The following is a 19,604-nucleotide window of genomic DNA, read 5'->3' as shown; positions in this document are numbered from 1 at the left end:
CTGCTTCCTTGGCTGCTCCGACAGATACCATTGGATTTTGGCTTGTAGACATGAGAGGGTTTTGTAAACTGGTCCTTTGTCACTTCTGCCTAAGAAAACTGAAATTTTTGAAGACATCTTGAAGATAACTGAATTCTTGGAGGCTTTTGTCAGAAAAGCAAAAGTTTGGCATTTGAAACCAAACTGAATTGTGTATGTTACTGCCAGTTTGTAAGCCTATTGCGAGTAGTTCCTAAAAGCACTACAAATACACTCTCTCTCTTCTGATGCTTTTCGGGGGTTACTGCTTACACACCAATGCGTTGCTTCCTTTCCCTGTAGGTCTCTACCCCCGCCCCCCCCCGGGTGTGCGTGGGCCCTCCTCCCCTCCCCACACGGGCCGTGCCCACCTCCAAGCCCCGACGGGGCGGCGTGAAGGCACCGCGACACCGGCGGTGGGCAGCGCCCTCCCGCTGCCGTCCTCGTGCGAGGGGGGGCCGTCCTCCTGCGAGGGGGGGCAGCGGGCGGGGAGCCGGCGGGGGCCGGGCCGGCCCGGCCCGGGGGAGGGTCCCGGCGGGGGCGGCGGGCGGCGCTGGCAGCTTCCCCCCGCGGCGGCGGACGCGGGCCCGGCGGCGGCGGCGGCGGCGGCGGCGGCGGCGGCTCGGGGGCGCCTCGGCCGCGCTCCCTGCGGCAGCTGGTGGCGGCCGGCGGGCCATGGGGGGGAAGAGCCTCAGCCCCGGCGTCCTCAGCCTCGGCGTCCTGCTCCTGGCCGCCGCCTCGGGGCGTGCGGGACCGCCGCCGAGCTGCGAGGACGTCCGGAAAGTTTTCCAGCTGCGGCAGCTCGGCCCCCTCAGAGGCATCCCGGAGTCCCCGCGGGCAGGTAGGGGAAAACTTGCGGGGGGCGCCGGGGGCCACCTCCGGCGGCCCGGAGCTGCCCTGCCTGCGTGCGGGGACGGCGGGTTTGAATTTGGTGCCGCTGGCGGTGATTAGCGGGTGGTGCGGGCGGCGGTGGGTCTCGCCGGTGCTCGCCGGCTCCAGCTGCGGCTCCGCTGGGCGCCTCGCGTCAGCCCCTGCCCGCGTCCTTGCGGCCGGGGAGCGTGCGGCCGGACCCGGCTCCGTAGCTACATCGGGGACTGATGCGGTCGTTCTCGTGGCGGGGGGGGGGCTGTCCGGCCCCTTCCTCAAGAGAGAAGATGCTCTGCTCGGGGTGTGGGCTCTGCAAAAACTGGAGCACCCCGACGCCTGGCTAAAATCCCCTTGCCCCCGCTTCCATGCCGTATCGCGTGCGGCGCAGAGGAGAGAGGGGGCGAGCCGGCTTGAGCTGGGGGGCCACCCTGCTTTCAGCCGTCCGTGGGCAGGCACGGGTACATCGGTGCCAGCGCAAACCCTGAAGGAAGGGGAGAGCGTCTTGGACTGGTGGAGTTACTCTTGTGTGAAATGAGAATGATTTACACCACTGCAAGTGGTGGATCTGCACATTTTCTCTACTGGATGTCTGCCTATGGCTGTAGCTGAATAAAATTCCTGGGAAAGTAATGTCTTAAGTAATGGCAATTTGAGTACATCCTAGCATTTGTATCAACAATGAAACTTTTTTTTTTAAGCGGATACCAAATGACGAGACAAAGCATGTATGTAATAAGATGTACCTTCTTAGATTTGGGGGTTGTTTCCAGCCCCGTGAGAACCTCGGTTGATTTCAGTGGTGCTAATCACAAAAGTAAAATGCAGATCATGGTCAGGGATATAGGGTTGGAAAATACTTTTTTCTACACACATATCTGTAAAGTGTGTTCATGTTTAGATGATAAGTTAACTAGTAAATGTGAGTCAGTGCTTTCCTGACAGAAAATGACTTCTCAATGCAACAAAAACTGAATTAACATCCCCCTCACTTCAAAATATCAACAGCCTCTTCCTTTTTTTTTTTAAGATAATCTGTGTAGTTTTTATTAACTCTGCAAGTTGAGATAAGGCATACTATGTTTATTCCTAAAGGAATCGCCTTCAAAATACAGCTTTTTTATGACTCTAATTTTAAACATAACAGATAATCCTAAACTTAATATCGCAGTGTGCAGTTTACAAATCAAAGTACTATATTTAGGTTACCAGTACATTTGACAACACGTGTTGTCTTCTTACATTGTCCTTAGCTAAAGATTATAGTATTGTCTTCACTAAAAAGAAAATAAACACTTTAATTGGAAAGCCTGATTAGATACTGTGCAAATGAAGATGTTTGGAAAGTGAAATCTGAGTCAAAGCCCTGTCAGTGATTTAAATTTTTTGTGCTGATTATTTGTGTGAATAACATCATTATGAATGATATGGTAACAGTTATCTATGTTCTTCTCATTCCGTAGTCTAGTGTAACTATGACGCTTTCTCTGCCATTATCATTTATTTTGATACCATACATTCACTTGTATACTGGGGATAGGGAGGAAACAAGTTGCCTCAAGAGGAAAGAACTATGGTACCTTATGTTTGTTTCTTCTGCCCTGCTCTCTGATTTCCTCCCTTCCCCTATAATATTTTTGCAACACCACTCTCATTTTCTTCTTTTGACTTTTCTGTATTTCCTGTTCCTTAAGCAAAAGCTGGTTTTGAATTATAAGAGTAATAAAAGAATTCCTTTCTCCGCTGCTGCCCCTGCAAGCAGCGGTCAGCAGGAGGTGCGGTACAGCTGTGTGGTCAGCAGCCTTTTACTCTTTGAAGGAATTGCATTGCTGTGGGCAGCCTGGAAAACACCAGCCCTCGAGGAGCCGAGTACAAGCGTCAGAGTTCTTGCTCTGAGTAGCTTTGATCTCAGAGGTACAGGAAACAAGTAATTGCAAACAGTAAAACCCATTCAGAATTGGAGATGACAAGAAAATGGGGTTTAAATGAGTATTTTAGAAGGTTTAGGTGTGATTAAAGGTATTTGTAGGCTGGAAACATAATGTGAAGAGAAAGAAATGTCAGTTTTGCTACTGATCTTTTGAGGCAAGAAGTGAAAAATACTTTAAAACCTTTTCTGATGGCACCTAGAAATGTGTTTGTGTGTAATACACACACACGTAAACACTTTCTGTAGGTGCCCACTTGTGAAAATAGGTGTCAGAGCTGCCTTTATAAGGCTTAATTCGGTTGCTTAAATGTAGGCATCTGGCACCATTTGAGTTTCCCTAGAGTCCCTGGAATATCCCCATGGGGCCGGCAGATGCGATACCTCTGGGAGACTCCTGTCTGGAGCGGCAGTGGGCGGGATACGTCTGGCATCTCAGGCGCTCCCTGTGGGCAACTGCGCTGCACGCTCAGTGCAGCTAGCGGCATCCGGGAGCTACTCAGCTACCAAATGCTAGGTGTCGGCTTTAGAGCGAGCTGCGTAGGTCCTTTGCCTACGTTTCTTTATTTTAGTGGTACCTAGACCTAGCTTGTATAAGGACGCCTTCATTTAAATGTCTTAAGCTGAACCACACCTTTTATGTGGAGAAGGATCACTAGCTGAAAAAGAGTGGGAATATGGATGGTGTATGGATTTGTATACAGTGGAAGGCTACCTCTACAGTCAATAAAATTATAGGGAAGAAGTTGGCTTATATTGGCCTTATTTTCATTGTATTTATTAAAATAAAAGACTGTAGCATTCACAATTGTATTTTTTCCTCTTCTTAGTGGTAATAAAAAGTAAGCAGCCTTATATCAGTAAATCATGCAAATTGTAATTCTGTTTTGTTCGGGGACTGCCATGTGTCCGTATTTTGAATATATGTTAGCTCAAAAAACTATGCATTATTTTATATAATTAGTTTTGCAGCGATTGTATGTAGTTCATGTATCTCTAAAGGAGCAAAAATATCTCTATCATCGTATGCAAAAATACCAGATATACGCACGAAGGTGATCTTGAGGGATATGGGAACCACAAATTTGAGTTTGTGTTATCATACACATAATACAGGATATCATGGTGTTGAAATTGGCAATTAAAGAGAAATTAATATCTTTAACAAAACCAAGGCTTTTATTGCTACTCCCCAGCAATGAAGAAACTTGACTAACTGTGCTCAATCGTTTGTAGCAGTGATTTGTGAACTATAGTACAGACTTACGCTCAGCCCCATTACATGCTATATTGAAACCTTTATCACTTTCATACTGATTTTAAATGTTAGTTGCAAAAATACTTCGTTTTTTCCTGTCTGGTTCTGTGCAACAAGTGCGGTGGTGTTGGGACTGTACAGGAAAACCTCAATAATTAAAAATCCATAAACACCCTTTTCATTGTATGGAGAATCAAACAATATGCAAAGCATGAATTAAATATAAAAAGGCCTCAAAGGTTTGGGTTTTTAAGTTTTATTATGGTGTATATGTATGACTTGGATTGTTTAAAAAAATAATAGTTGTCTGCAAAATACTTTTTTTTTTACATATTTTTATTTCCTATGCTCAATTTCTAGTATTGTAACCTAAACAACTTTCTTGAAGAATTCCACTCCTTTGCCCCATATATGCTAGCAAAGCTAGAGCTTTTAGCTGATTTCAGTTGCTCATGTTTCAGACAGATTAAATGGGAGCTCTCAACTCTCCTTGTTCTCTTGGTTGCAAATAAGATTTCTTCTTTGATTTCCTTCTCGGAGAATCCTTAGAACAGCAGAATAGGTTGGACAGTAAACCAGTCACCCTTGCCTTCTTGACAAAGGGCTTCCAGTAGGTACGTCAATGAACAAACTCTCAGGCTTCTGTTTGTACCAAAAAGTTGAATTCCACGGCTTACTGAAAAATGTTGTGTTTGCTGGAACTGTAGAATCAAACAGTTCTTGATGAAGTGAAAGAAAGTGCTGGAGATATTTTTCCAAGTTCTCAGCAGGTTTTTTTGGGGGGTGGTGGTGGTGGTTTTGTTGGGTGTGTCCCCCATCCCCCCCTGCAAAAAAATCTAGGCTTCTTTTCAGGAACCTTTAGGAGGCCATGTATGCAGTTGTGAGAACAGGAAGCATAATAAAGAGTGAAGACTCTGATTAATATAAATTTTATTGCAAAGGCTTTTTGATAGAGAATCATTATGTATATGAAATTGAATAAATGAGACAAACTACGCTTGAAGAATGAGATAATCTCAGAAAAAGTTGGTGTGTAATACTCGTGTTAATTCAAGCTAAAAAGATTCTTGCTAATTCAGCTTAAAGTAACAATAGAAATCAATTTAAAATCCAGATCAGATTACTGATGCAACTCCAAGATCATCTTTGAATTTTAAGTTGGGTTTCTAGTATGATTTACATTCAGTTAATTTGTATTTTGGTTCTATCTGAAGTCAAATCAAGAATTCTTTTTTCTTTTTGGTGTGTGCAGGCAGGAGCACTTCTAGTTATGCTGTTTGTCTAACTGACATTCAGATCTCCGGAAAAGGATTTTAGGCAGAAAGTGAGTTGCTCTGTCATATCAGTTATTGATGTTCATTATATTACGTCTTTTTTTTGTAAAGACTGTTGCCTTCAACATAATTTTTTGTGTGTGTGAACATGCACTGTTGGTTCCTGAATGCAAGTAGTATTTCACCTCTGGATCCACAAAATGATCACTGTTAAACAATTCTTACAACATTTTGAGATTAAAAACAACAAAAAAAAGGGCTCAGCTATGTACCAGCTTCCCCATCTCTCTCTCTCGCATATTTCACCTTCTCTAGGAAGTCAGCAGTGCTCAGTAGCCTTAGGACTTGATCTGGCTGGGATGACCTGAAAGGCGGTGTCCATACTGCTAAATAGAGGACAGGGGACCAGCTCCTGGTTCTTGTGCAAGTGGAATAGATTGGCTCACGTCTACGTTGCTTAAGGCTGGTATCTGGTAGAAGGGACTGACTGTCCTCACTAGATGGGCTTTACCCTTGAGTCTTCTCTAGATCCAATATGATGCTCTTGTAATGCCAAGGCACTGTGGATTTTTAGGGTTCCCTTCCACTGCAATTCAAGCAGTCTTAAAAATAGGAAGGCTTTCGCAGGCAGCGAGCGTAGTGTGACATGAATGCACATTTCGTGCCGTGAGCTGTAGCGTGGGTATATGGAGGGATGCCTATACCCTGCCAGGGTGCCTGCGAGTAGGAGGATGATCTTAGAGGATGTTAGGAAGGAGCCAAACCTGTACTACAGTGCTGCCTACGGTGTCCTCTGAAAGCAGTATGTAATGTGCACCATCTCTAGAAGTGCAGCTGGGCACTGCACTGAGAGAAATCCTGGCGCCATCTGAACAAAGCCACAGAAAGGCGTGAGGTGATAGTTCAACAGTGCGGACAGTCAGGGCCAGGTGCTCGAGGCTGATCCTTGCCTCTCTTATTTAGCAATGCTGCAGTACTTTACAGCAATCACGATGATGGCGATTAATGCTAAGTCTGCGGTGGCGCTTGTAACAAAAATGAGTTAACAGATATTAAAGGGTGAGCATGAGAAGGACTCAAGTCTGATACAGGTTGCAAATCCATTTTGCAATAAACCACTGGTTTGAACAACTGCTTCCAGGCCCCATGGCATTTCAGTGCTGGCTTCTAAAAGGCTGTTTATCGTGACAATCCGAGGTCTGTTTTGGGGTTTTTCAGACTCTGGATTTGATCTCATGGAAGTATTTGTCTAAGTAGACAGCAGAAATTTACCACACATCTGGTATTTTCTCTTCCTGGCAATTAACATCCTCATCCTGTCAGCACTTGTTTATCTCAGGGTACTGAAAATATGGATTTGTACGGCTGAGACCGTGAATGAAAGTTTGAAATCAGTTCCAGATCTTCTGGAAATAGGTAAACCTATACATCAGAATAATTACATTTTATTCTTGCTGAACTGTCTTTTCTACACCCATCTAGATTGTTTTCAGTTGTAAAACCTTTCCTATACTATAACTGTTTATGTTAACATATATTTATGACAGTCTAAGTTATTTCACTTCTTGCTGTCTTGTGATCTTGTCTAAAAACAGATTGCAGTGTAGAGCCTTCAGAATTTGGTACTGAAAAGAGCCAATATTCCTTATTGGAACAGAAAATGTTTTCTCACTGTATTTCAAACTAATTGGTTATTGACAAAACAATCCTTGTGGAAGATAGGAAGATTTTTAGATGTGAAGACACAGAAAATAAGTGTGTGGTTTTTTAACATTGGTTGCACTGAAATGGAATGACCTGTTTCACTTGCTGGTTTACATAACCTCTTCTGAAACATTATCCGTAAGCTGTTGCTTGTTCTGTAGCTCTATAAAGAAATAACTACAAAGCCATTCTGTGGATTTTGAGCAACCGCTCCATTTTTAGTCAGTTGGGTTCTTTTGCATGTTATATTTGGTTACTTTTGCCTGACCATTGAAAGCAGCTGTGTTTAATGAGCTGGAACAGAAGTAGGTCAATAAAATGTACTTTATATGTACGTGATTAGCAGTCTTAAAGTATAAAACAAAGTTCCCTTAGGGTTGGGAATGATATCCATGTTAAAAAGATGCTGCTTAAAAAAATATTTACCATAAAATCCAGGGAATAAAAGAATATTGAAGAGCCAGCTGAAACCATAAACAAATAGTCATTATTATTTTAGAGTTTTGCTAAAAGTCTAAATGTCTTCTTGAAGCTATTCTAAAGCCTATAATAAGCCTAGATAAAATTTCATATTAGCTCCTGCTTTACAAGAGGCAAAGTGCAGAAGGTTTGAAAGCTAAGTAGTGCCTAACATTTGTTTAAAATATTAAGCGCAGTTTGGGTAATAGAGCTAATATTTAGGTTATTTAATTTTAATACTAAACAAGTAGTATGCATGTCTGTGCCTATATACATATGGAACTGCATGTGAGCAGACGCTGTGTATATTATTTGTTAATAACTAAAATGTAGTAGTTGAAGGGTCGTACATATTGGAAAAGTGACAGGAAGGTTTTGTGCAAGATCTGCTTTTCTGAACCTCGTAGGAAAAAGGAGATCATTGCTTCTAAGAAATAAAGCTACTGTTTACTTGTGAAAGAGACACACATCAAGTCAGTAGGAGAATGAGGAATAGTACTCACAAGTTCTAATTTTTGCTTGGTTTGATAGCTCAGCTACACACTTCTGATCATGAAATTATGGTTTATTATACAACAATGCCATTGACTAAAATGATGCTATATGCAACACAATGTTATTTGTGTTTAAGGCAACTTGATAATAACACTTCACCAAGTTTTCTCTCTTAAATCTTCAGTTCCAAGCAGAGAGAGGACATTTTATATGTAGTTACTATCTGCTAAGATTTGGAGGGTAAGGTAGGTCATCTTATATACATGCTAGTGAGGTGGGTTTTTTTGCTGTTTTTAAATACTTAGTAAAACAAAACAAAACCCTCCCCAAACTCAACACAGCTATATTCTTCATAGGGAATAGCAGGGAAAGTCTCCTGCTGGCATTTGGGACCATACACAAGCTGGGTTGAAGTTTGAAGATTGAACAGTTGTATTGGGGAGACTTCTGTAATGCACTAAATTGTGTAATGTCTTTCTAATAAGTCACTTATCAGAAAACTGTAAGACTATAGTGATGTAAGAGAAGCAAAATATATCTAGTTGGGAGTTTTCCTTTTTTAGCCTTTTCAGAGTTATTTTTATTTCTTAAATTATTTGGTATCTAGACTGTGTAATAAGTGTATTGAAGAGCTTAGTACTCATCCACTGTAGTAGTGTCTTGAGTAGTGTGAATTGTAAAGATTATGTCATGTTGTAGAAGGCAAACTTTCCAAACCTCATTTCCAAACCAAGAAATAATTTTGGACATATAGAAGTCTAAGACTGAATTATCAGACCTGCTATACAGGTAACAAAGTAAGACCAACTGGCCTGCAATTCCCTCAATTACATTCTTGCTCTTTTGAAGTTAGGTGCAACGTTTACTTAATCACTGGGGACTTGCACTGGGTCCACAGCCTTCAAAAATAATAGGGAGTGGTCTCGCAATTACTTCAAACAGCTCTATCAGCACCTTTAGATACATCTCACCTGGTCCCATGAGCTTGTATGGGCCAAGATTTCACAAGAGATCCCACACTCAATCCTCTTCCACTACTGCTGGTTCATCTCCTACTTAACCCTTGTCTCTAGGCACAGAGGCCTGGGCTTGTTGGTGAATACTGAGGCAAGGAAGGGAGTGAGTACCTCAGCCTTATCTGCAACCAAAGGGCACCCACCCCTTTCAGTAGCAGGCCCACTGTTCCTGGTTCATTTTTCTGTTGTTCACATAGTGGTACAAACTCTTGCCCTTGATATCTCTTGCCATTTTCAACTTCAGTTGAGCTTTGGCCTTCCCAACACCATTCCTCTGCACCTGGGCAATGTTTCTGTATTGTCCCTTATAACCTGCCCATGTCTCCACCTCCCATTTACATCCTTTTCGTAGTGAAACTTAGTAATGATTTCCCTGTTTACCCAAGCCTGTCCTTTGATAAGTCTACCCACTGGAGTGTCAGGATGGGCTGTCTGCTTGGACAAAGGATGGCCCTTGAAGACCTGCCAACTCTTCTGAACAACCTCACCCTTCAGCGCTGGATCCCAGAGGATCCCATTTGCCAGTTCTCTGAATAAGCAGGTTTGCTCACCTGAAGTCCAGGGTCCATACTCTCCTACTCTCCTTCCTTGCACCCCTTGGGATCTTGATCTGCATTTATTTCATGGGCACTACAGCCAAGGCTGCTATTGAGTACCTTCCCCATGACTGGGTCCTCCTTCTCTTAGTATCAATCCAGAAGAGTGCCATACCTGGTTGACCCATCTAGCTTCTGTGATAAGAACTTGTCCCCAGTCCCCTCCAGAAATCTCCACGTTTGCTTGCATCCCTCTGTGTTCTACTTCCAGCAATTTTTGTGAGATTTAAAGTCTCTCATAAGAACCAGGATCTTGCTTTAAAGAAGACTCGATCCACTTCCTTATCCTGACCTTGCACTGTATCAAATTTCTACCACAATGTCATCCTCACTGGGCTCTTTGGTCCTGCGTTACCGCATGTCATCAACCAGCCTGTCTGCTCCATATCTTCAACCTGCTCCTCTACATGAAGAGCAACCTCCCTTCTTCCCTGCTCATCTTTCCTGACAAGCCTGTACCCGTCCATTGCTGCACAGTGGTCACCCAAGCTGTTTCATCATGTCTCAGTTATTCCAGCTGTGTCTGGTTCTTTCAGGCATGTGCAGAGCTCCAATTTTGCCTTTTTGTTTCCCAGGGTTAAGGATGTTACAGGAACTGCCAAATCCAGCAGATGCTGCTCCTGGAAATTCTTCCCGGCTGCTGAAGCCTCGCTGGGTGCACTCTGAGAGTTCACTAGTGAAAACACACCCTCCCTCTCCAAATCACAAGCACACCCACATTCATGAATCCCTTGAATGTCAGCATTGCGGCCTCCCAGTCTAATATCCATGACTGATTCCCCTTAACTGCTATGCCAGACTGCTATGCCAACCTCCTCCTACTCTCCTCTCCATCAAGTTAGTCCACCTTGATGTTTGCTAGCGAACAGATGTGTGCACTCACACATTTGTCTCACAAGCTCCTCCACAGCTGAAGATCCCTTGAATATTAGCATGGGCTCTCTGTCTCCCCGATACCCATGCCCGGACTCTGGGCCTCCTTACCCATCACTGGCTCAGACACTGAGTCTTTGCAGAGGCAGGCCTCCTCCTATGCAATGGCTATTCCATTTTGAAATTTGCTAGTGAATTACACATAAACACACACAGGATTAAATTCACGAGGGAAATATAAACACATCGAGGTCTTTGCTGTTTCTGGCATTTAGACCTCTCACACCTAAGCATGCACATAGTCCCTGGTCTCCCCAGTTGCTGGTATGTAGATCTTGCAGCACTCACAAATAGGACAGAGAGTGAAATTATACATAAAAGTTAGTTAAGAGAAAAGGGTTTATTAAGAAGATAGGACAGACTGTGGTGCTCAGGTGCAGCACTCAGTGAAGCAAGTGTACTAACTGGCCTTGCTTACACATGACCAACCCCTTTTCTCTCCCCTTTCCCTCTATTTTTGCATGCTTGTTTCTCTTCTCATCCCACCTTTTCCCCACCTTTGGCTCTTACCCTAAACATCCCATAAGAAGTTTTGTACGGTCCCACAAGCCCCTTACGATATCGCATAATAAGTTTCCCACAGTCCCAAGTATCCAACAATATTCAGGTTAGTCTTGTTTCCCCTTCCTCATCAGTTACAATATTCAGGCTGACCCTCTCTTAAAGGCTCCCGAGTTTCCTTGCAGCCCATCAGTCAGTGCCTGACAAGTTCTGGTCTTTGTTACCGTCCCTGTTACCACCTGCTTTTTAGTGTTTGTGTGTCTGTGTTTTAGTTTGTCATTTTTCTTGTTCCTTGCCATTTCTTTTATACTGAGTAGTCTGTAATGAGGCAACTTAGTGGGCCAGATACCATTGCATTCGATGTAGCATCACACGTGGGCTGTGTGCATTCTGTGTACATGCACTGGCAGTGGGCCCCCTTTTAACCTGCTTTATCTTTCCTGAGTGCTCTCTTGCACCCATCTCTGGGTCACGTACACTTACCACCGCTGACCTCCCCTCCCATGCTTACTTGCAAGCTGTTATCAACGCCCCCCTGACGTGCCTATTTCAAAGCCATCCTTGCCAGGTTGGCCAGCCTCTTGGTGACGTTGCTCTTACTCTACTTTGTCAAACAGGTCCCGTCTTTCACTAACAATCCTCCTTCCTTAAAGAGGGACCCATGGTTGTAAAAGCCAAAGCTGTGTGTGATACTTAAAGGGAAAAACTGCCTAGTACAAGTAGTCTAAGACAAATCAGGATGAAAGTGGTTTACTGGTTTGTTAAAGACACCTGACAATCAGTTAATTATACATTCAGGGTCAATATCAGTAATACAAGAGATAAATAGTCCTGGACACAAAATCTTAATAAACACCTGCAAATTTCTAAGCACCTTTCTTTAACTAATTCTAAAACTTTCTAGTCCCCTCTCCCCACCATGGTTATATGCAACCCCCACACCGGCTGTGCAGGCTCCCCTGGGTGAACACCCTTCCTGCAGGAGACAAGGCTGCCCCAGCTTTGTGTGCACCCCTGCTGCTCCCAACACCCCACTGATGCACCCCCCAGCAAGGAGGTGTTGCTGCACCCCAGGGTGGGGGCCCTGTGTGCTGCCTCTGCTCTGCCAGCCCACTGCTGGGTGCAGGCTGCTCCTGGCACCCCATGCAGAGGCTGCGCCGCCTGGCCTGGGCAGGGGTCGGGGTGCCCCGGCGGACACTGCCAGCAGGGACAGACCCCCTGTGACAGCTGCTGCTTCCTCTCCACCATCTCTCCTTGCTGTCGCAATTGTTTGTGCTTCTTGCCAAGGTCACTCCTTTGTTTCAAAGGAGTAATTGTAATTCCTCAGTTAATGTTTGATACAGCTAATGGTCATCTTCCTCTTCAGTATGATGAGTTTTGGGCAAATGACTCTCTCAGGCAGTTCTGCGGTTTTGGTGCACCTTGCTGGTATTAACAACTGCTGTTGTCACAGGTGACAGAACAGCTGAGGGGGGAAGGCACCTCTGGAGATCCTTTAGGGGAGCCCACTGCTCAAAGCAGGGTCAGCTGCAGCAGGTTCCTCAGGACTGTGTCCAGTCTCTGAGGACGGAGACTCCGTGACCTCTCAGGGCAACCTGTTCAGGCGTTTGACCATCCTCATGGTGAATTTTTTTTTTCTGCAGTGGCTGCTTTGCCAAGGGTGGTGAATGGTTTATTGCATATTTAAATTGATAAATAGGTTACGTGAAAAAGAATAAATGAAATTAGTTTTAAATAATCATAACAACCATTAACTTAAATTAGAACATGTCACATCATGCCTAAATTGTGCTTTACTTGTTCTCTTTTAGGTAAAATTTGAGAAAAAATTGTAGTTTCAAGAAATCTGTACCTTTTAATTAAAAGAAAAGAACCTCTAAAAGTTTACTAACTAATCTGATTCAGCCCTGTAAAATGTGAATGCTTTTATGTGGCTAGTAAAAGGAATTGGTGTATGTTACAACTGAGGATAGCAACAGGAAAACATGGCATTCTTTTTTTTTTTCCTCTTACTATTCTGCACTAGGAATAGAATTGAGTTAAACGTAATGACCTTGCCGTGATAAATGTGTTCTCAAATGAAGGTCAAAAAGAACAAAAATTAGTTCTGATCAGGAAATACAGAGCCTAAAGCCAATCAGGAGGATATATGGTTTAACATTTTACATTTTCAGGGAAGGGGTTCAGGGAAGAAGCATGGTATCTCTGTGTGTATTTAATGTCGCTGACTTTAATCAATGCTAGAAGCTAAACAGCTATAGCACTTTCCCCTTTTTACCATCAGTGAATTAATCTTCGCTACAATAACAACTAAACCAAAGTGTATGCTAGTCCTGAAATTACACAAGGAGAGAGGGTGAAATAGAGAGGCTGTATGAAAATTGCATGTCAGCACTCTAGTTCTGTTCATCCACTGGCTGGTGTCTGCCCCAGCTCCCTTGTAGCCTGTGTGGGTAAATCTTCTACCCCTGTGCTGGAGGGAGACGTCAAGTGCCTGGAGCTCAGTATGGAGCTGAAACACGGCCAGCACGCATGCGAGGACTCCATATCTGGTGAGTACTGCTGCATCCCACGGCTAAGATGTGCCCAGGGCTAGGCAGAGCCCAGACCAATAATTACCTAATAGAATTTGTACTTCCTAAAGAAATCACGAATGAAATTCTCATGAGATCCCACCGCTGTGGTGCTGACAAGGTTAAAATTCAGGACCCCCTTTTCTCTACTGGTGTGCTCTGATTACTGTGCATGGCCCTTCTGCACACAACTCAAAGCAGAAAAAAAAGCAGTGGGAACATCACACGTTATGAATTACCAGCTTCAAGTGAGCACTCTGCATACTTTGAAGTGTTGCTTCATTAGTTTGGTTTTTGTTGTGTTGTCTTTCTTGCCTTGTGGCTGCTGCCATCCTTTTCCTTAAGACAGCAAGCCAAAAATTTTACTCTGGCTCTTCAGTAATAGTTGAAGCAATTTAGCTAACTGCCAATCTCATATAGCTGATTCCCCCCACACCCACACATACACACACAAAAAAAAAAAAACACAGAAGATAAAAAAAAGGCAGAGGATGTTTACAGATGTCATGAACAAAAAGAAAAAGAAAAAAAGAAAAGGCATTGTCCGTGCTTCATTTGGATCAAACTTACTCCAGCCACTTACAAACCTCACTTCTTCATTTAACAAACCAATGGCATATGTCATAGAGAAAGTCAGAATAGTTGTTTGTAATGCTTTGAATACCATGGAAACACTTCTGTGATGCTCTAAAAAAGATATACTTGATATTTCAGACTAGTATTTATGATTGTAGACCTAGTTCAAAACTATAGTCAATAAAGACCAGGATCGATTTCTGCATATGTGCCTGCAGAGAACAGCTAGAAAATCTAAATTTTTGTTGATGACATTAGTACAAAAGTGTCTAATTTTATTTTTTTAATTATCCTTCTAATTCTTAATGCTTTTCACTTCTGCTTTACTAAAATAACTAACCTAGCCCTGAAAAAGAGACTCGAGTGTATTCATTATGTTCCACCTGCAAATTAAGTCAAACCTTCAAAGTTTTTTTGCTTTTAAGACTTTCTATGCTTTATTAATTCATTAATTCTGTTTGTGGCCTTGAAAATGTATTCCATATTGATATGCTAACTTTTTTGTCTAAGTTCATCTATGGAAAATGTGTATATTGCACACTTCATCGCTGCAGAGAAGCAAGTTGTGGAACGTGTAGCAGAGTGCACGAGTCTTCAGTGTGACACTGCATAATTCTGTTTTCTTCATAATCATGTTTTCAGCTCATGAAGAAGAACAAAGTCCTAATGTAGGCAATGCTTAGTAAAATTTAATCTGGATTAATTTATCCTCCTCTTTGTTGTTTAATTCTAGTTCAAACTACTGCTGTGTTTCTTATTCTGACATATTTGTTGGGCTCTTATAATCGTACTTAAAATTTTCTGAGGTTAAGATAAGGATAGTTAGGTATGTTAAACTTAAAAAGTATGAAATAAAGAAATACGAAAATTACTGAGAATTGTGCTAGAAAATAAATATTTGTATTTTTATATACATATATAATTATATTAAATATTTATGAAAGAGAGGTACATGAGATGAGTGGATCAGGGTTCTCAGGCTGCTTTGTGAAATTGGAAGCGAGAGGAGCATGCTGAGAATGATTGCTTCCAGCGTCTGGTAGAATAAAAGGGTTTGGAAACCAAAGCCATCATGAGGAATCTTAGTGCTAATGGTAAACTGAAGGAGCACATTGCAGGAATCGTGGAGAAACCTTTTTTAGAATCATACAGGAGCAGTGGGTTATCTTCTGGGTATCTAGAAATTAAGTAACTTGTTTAGTGTTTTTGTCCCCATAAAACCGATGCAGCTTTGAGGGAAAGCCAAGCTCAGGGTTGTTCTGAGTTAGCTTCTGTGTCAGTCTCTTAAGTAGGTGCTGAGCATGTTTCTTGACAAAGACAGGCTTTGGGCAAGGTCAGACATGAATTTAACACATATCACATAGTAAAATTTCTAGTCGCTCTAGAGGTTTCGGCAACATAGGAGTTCATAATTTAATCCAGATGTTAGTCTGATTAGATGAATTGATGAACTGATGAATTTGTGCCTAACTGTTCAGCTTCTGTTTCTTATAGGACGAAGATATTCTCTCAATAGGATATTTCCATTGTAGAGTCCCAATTCAGCTGCACTTAAATTAATAGATATATTAGTTACCAAATGTAAGTTTGAGCAGCAGTGCTAATAATGATGTACCAGACACCTCAAAATTCATGCATCTGGGTTAAAAAAATCTGTCTTAGATTTGTAGTATCACAAGTGACCTCTGTCCCCTCTGCACTCTTTCTTCATAAGTCATGCTGGCTAGAAACTTCTTCATGAAGATAAAAGACTTTCCTGGAACAGCAGAATTGGAGTTTTAAGAAAAAACAAGTACTGCAAAGAATTGTAAAATTGCTTGGTTTGTCAACATGAGACCAATAGACAAACACTAATAGATCAGGCTGTATGACTAATTCTTTCTTTTTGATCTCTCTGCTGATTTGAAGGTTAGTAAAGAGAAATCATATGCACAAATAATTAAAAAAATTAAAGAGAGAATCTATTTTTAAATAAGCAAACATAAATAAAACCTTTCCTTTTCAGAAAAGAACCTAAAGAACATTTATAGGGGAATAAAGAATACAGTAAGTCTGAAACTGGTATGGCACTGAAGTGTGTCCAAACAACTTAATAACATGGTTCCTCTCTTTTACAGTGTCTGTTACATGACTAGGTAGCTGCCTGCCTTTTTTCAACAGTAGTGAGTTGGGCTTTGTTACAAGCAGAAGATAATATTCAGTAACCAAAAAGGAAAAAAGGCTGTTGTAATGCAATACTGTGAATATTGCTATCAGGATACACATTTTTTCTCTTGATGTTTGTTAGGTGTATTGCTGCTGGCATACTACAGACTATACCTTGGCTTGTCTCATACTGTGATATTCTTTGTGTGATTAACTCTTTGAGAATAAAAAAAAAAAAAAAAGGGAGAGAGAGAACTGCATGTCATACCTGTGGATAGGCCTTTCTGGTATGATGAGTAAATATTGCTACAGGCTTATTTATCATTCCTTTAATTTGTTTGTAGGTGGGTGGTATATTAGTCCTGTTTGCCGCTTGCTGTTTTAACAGTATGTTATTTTAAAATTCTCATTTGCTGTAGCTAATATTTAAATTAATTAGTATTCCGTATGACAGCAAATGTATCTAATGACGAGCAAGAGGATTTAAAAGGATTAATAGAAACTTGCAGTGTTTTATTTCCTTAAACAATGTCAACTTAGACACGTTTTGCATTAGAGTTACTGCACCTGAAGTTATATGTGTTTTATATACATGCAGCATAACTCACCCCTGGAACAGGTCGTACTAACATAGCTTTAATCCTTACATTTCTTGATTCGAGTCATGCACCAGTAATCTGTTCTCTTGACCCATTCGCTTGAGTGACTGCTCTCTCTTTCCAGAACCAAAGTTTGCTGAACTGATAAAAAGATTTAGCTTTTAAACAAGTGTCGTAAGAGCTACAGCTGTAGGTTGCAGAAAAACAAACTTCCATGTAGTTCAAGTTCCAGCTTTGCCTGTTTTAAATCCTAGATGTGGCCAGCCTTAAGCGCAAGCATCTGAAGTGGTTGCTTGGGGTCCCATGACTTGGTCCGTTCCCACTGCTGCTCCTTCCCCACTTTTTACTGAGTTTTAGCTGCACTGCAGCAATTGCCCCCTGCAGAGAGGCCTGTACCCGGAGCAGCCAATCTGCATTATATCGCTCTTAGGTGATGTTGCAGTTTCTACATCTGCTTTGTTTTATGCTGGGCTGCGCTTTGGACTATTGCAGGGCATGCCATTATTTTGTGAGGAAAAGTGGGATCCTAAATGATTCTATGATTCTATGAGAGGAGAGGAGTCTTCAGTATTTTGGAGGTGGGGTCGTGGTGCCTAGGATTGGGAATGTGGGAATGCTGTAGGAAGGTAGGGATGGTCAGCAGTGCAGGGGCCTCAGTTTGGAGAGCTGGTATGGGTTGGGAGGTTGGAGTCAGCGGAGTCAAAGGATCGACATCTGGCTTGGGTAAGCATGGGGCATGCAGTAGGAGATGGAGGCTGTAGATAGATAGTTACTTGGATTCTGAGGTTGTAGAGCACTGGTGAACCAAATTTTTAATACTCAATAAAAATATTGTAAGATGCTCATTAATGTTGCTTGGAGGCAAGCAACTTTGTTTAAGGCTGGCTCTGACACTAAGCATTTTCTTTGGCATGCATAACATAAATACTAGAGTAGCTACTAAACAGATAATTTAATAGACCTTAATTTTGCAGCTTTATTTTCATTCTTTGGCTGAACCGGAATGTCGGAGGATGGAACATACAAGTTTTCACATGGCAAGAGGTTTGTAAAGGCAGCTGGCCAGGAGAAATTACTTAATTTGTAAATTGTAAAAATGTACAGACTGAAGAACATGGAAATTCTATTTTTAAATAAATGATGAGGATAAATAGCCTTCAAAAACATCAAGCTGTATGAGGAAAAAGATATCTTGTAGCAATAGTATAACACTTAAGAAATAAAATTTCTTGATACTCACAGAAGTTCAGTGATTCATACCCGCATTAGAATAGAGTTTTAGCTTTCTGTTGTGATAGTGAAGGTGTTCAGCTTCCTGGACTGTGGCTTGTAGGTGTTAAACTGCTATTGGAAGCCACTTCAAAGAGATTTATAGAGATATCATTTGCCTTACTTCATTTTCACATCCAGAGGTTACATTCTTACTTTTGCATGCTACCATGAAGTCAATCTCCGATTTGTGAATTCTGTATGGTAGTAGGATTTCTTGAAGTATCTACTGCTTTCCTTTAACATAATGATATTTACTGCTGCTTAGGTCTGTGAAGTGGATTTATTTCAAGGCACACATTTTTGCCATGGGCAGTAAACTGTTCTTGTGTATATGGAGTCAAACTTTTGTCTTCGTAAATATGGAATTATATCAATTCCTGAGCAGCACTTCTCACTAAAATGAAAACTTGCGTCATACGACCTAAAGCGTGAAGCAGAAAAGATCCTTTAAAAATAAAAAGAAATTCTGTATTATTTAATACTGAAGGTTCAAATGTATCCTCCTTCCACACCTGCTTTTGGATGGAGGGACCAGGAATTGTGAAGATGGAAACCACCGATGCCAGAAGGGAATGTTCGGCAAATCTGAGACCATATTATCTGCAATTAGCAAGGGAAATTTGTTTATTTGTCATGGGAATCAAATTACTTCTGTGTAGTATCGTAGAGACAAGTGTTCATCCAGGACTGGGATAACTTCCTTTTTTTTTATGGTCCATATCATTTACCAATTTCATTCTGGTCTTGTGCTTTTCTAAACTTGATTTCTAAGGAATTTTCCGGATCTTTTCTAGCTATCTAAATGTGACACAGTGGGTTCCTGCTTCAGGACTGGGATTGCTGTATGTAAATAATAACATTTTTTCCCATTGTGTAGCTGAAGTGAAGTTCCAGGGCCAGGAATCCCTTCATTAAGATTGCTTCAACCAACACATGGATAAAGGGACATAAGCTTAACTTTTCTTTCTTGGCTTTCTGGAATATGTTATTTAAAACACCTAATTTATATAAGATAACTAATGGAATATTTAGGGTGCAAAATGTGTAAGGCCTCCCTTTCCCCATAACTATATTCATACTACCTTAGAATGATTTATCAGAGAAAAATGGGGGGGGAAAAAAGATATAAAAAGAATGTTAAATCTTGTAGGTTTAGTGGTAGGGAAATAAAAGGTTAAGTACAAAGAGGTGGTGTAAGAGCTGAAAGCGAGTATAGAGGCAAGGGCGATGTGAATTTAAGTTTTGAATTTTGAACGTCTTACTTTTTTCTTCCAATCGTGATCTTCCCTTTTTAACTATTACGAAGAAAGAGTGACACGTATACACACAAGCGCAGAATTAGAATTTAGTCCACGAAGCAGATAAAAAGGGTTTCTCACTATATTTGCTAGAAA

At 41.7% G+C, this 19,604-nt stretch overlaps 1 protein-coding gene across 3 annotated transcripts in view; it reads left to right on the top strand.

Annotated features, from left to right (window-relative positions):
• The first annotated feature begins 693 nt into the window (after nucleotides 1-693).
• The window catches only part of GPC5 (glypican 5), a 796,885-nt gene continuing 777,974 nt past the window's right edge, over nucleotides 694-19,604 (top strand). For all 3 annotated transcript variants that reach the window (XM_076362213.1, XM_076362206.1, XM_076362220.1), the window contains exon 1: nucleotides 694-859. In XM_076362213.1, coding sequence (XP_076218328.1) covers nucleotides 694-859 — 166 coding nt within the window. The remainder of the gene's footprint in view (nucleotides 860-19,604) is intronic.

This window comes from Aptenodytes patagonicus, chromosome 1, assembly GCF_965638725.1.
Source record: "Aptenodytes patagonicus chromosome 1, bAptPat1.pri.cur, whole genome shotgun sequence".
Lineage (NCBI taxonomy): Eukaryota > Metazoa > Chordata > Aves > Sphenisciformes > Spheniscidae > Aptenodytes > Aptenodytes patagonicus.
The sequence above is the reverse complement of the archived record's forward strand: the minus strand, read 5'-3'. Positions and strand labels throughout refer to the sequence as shown.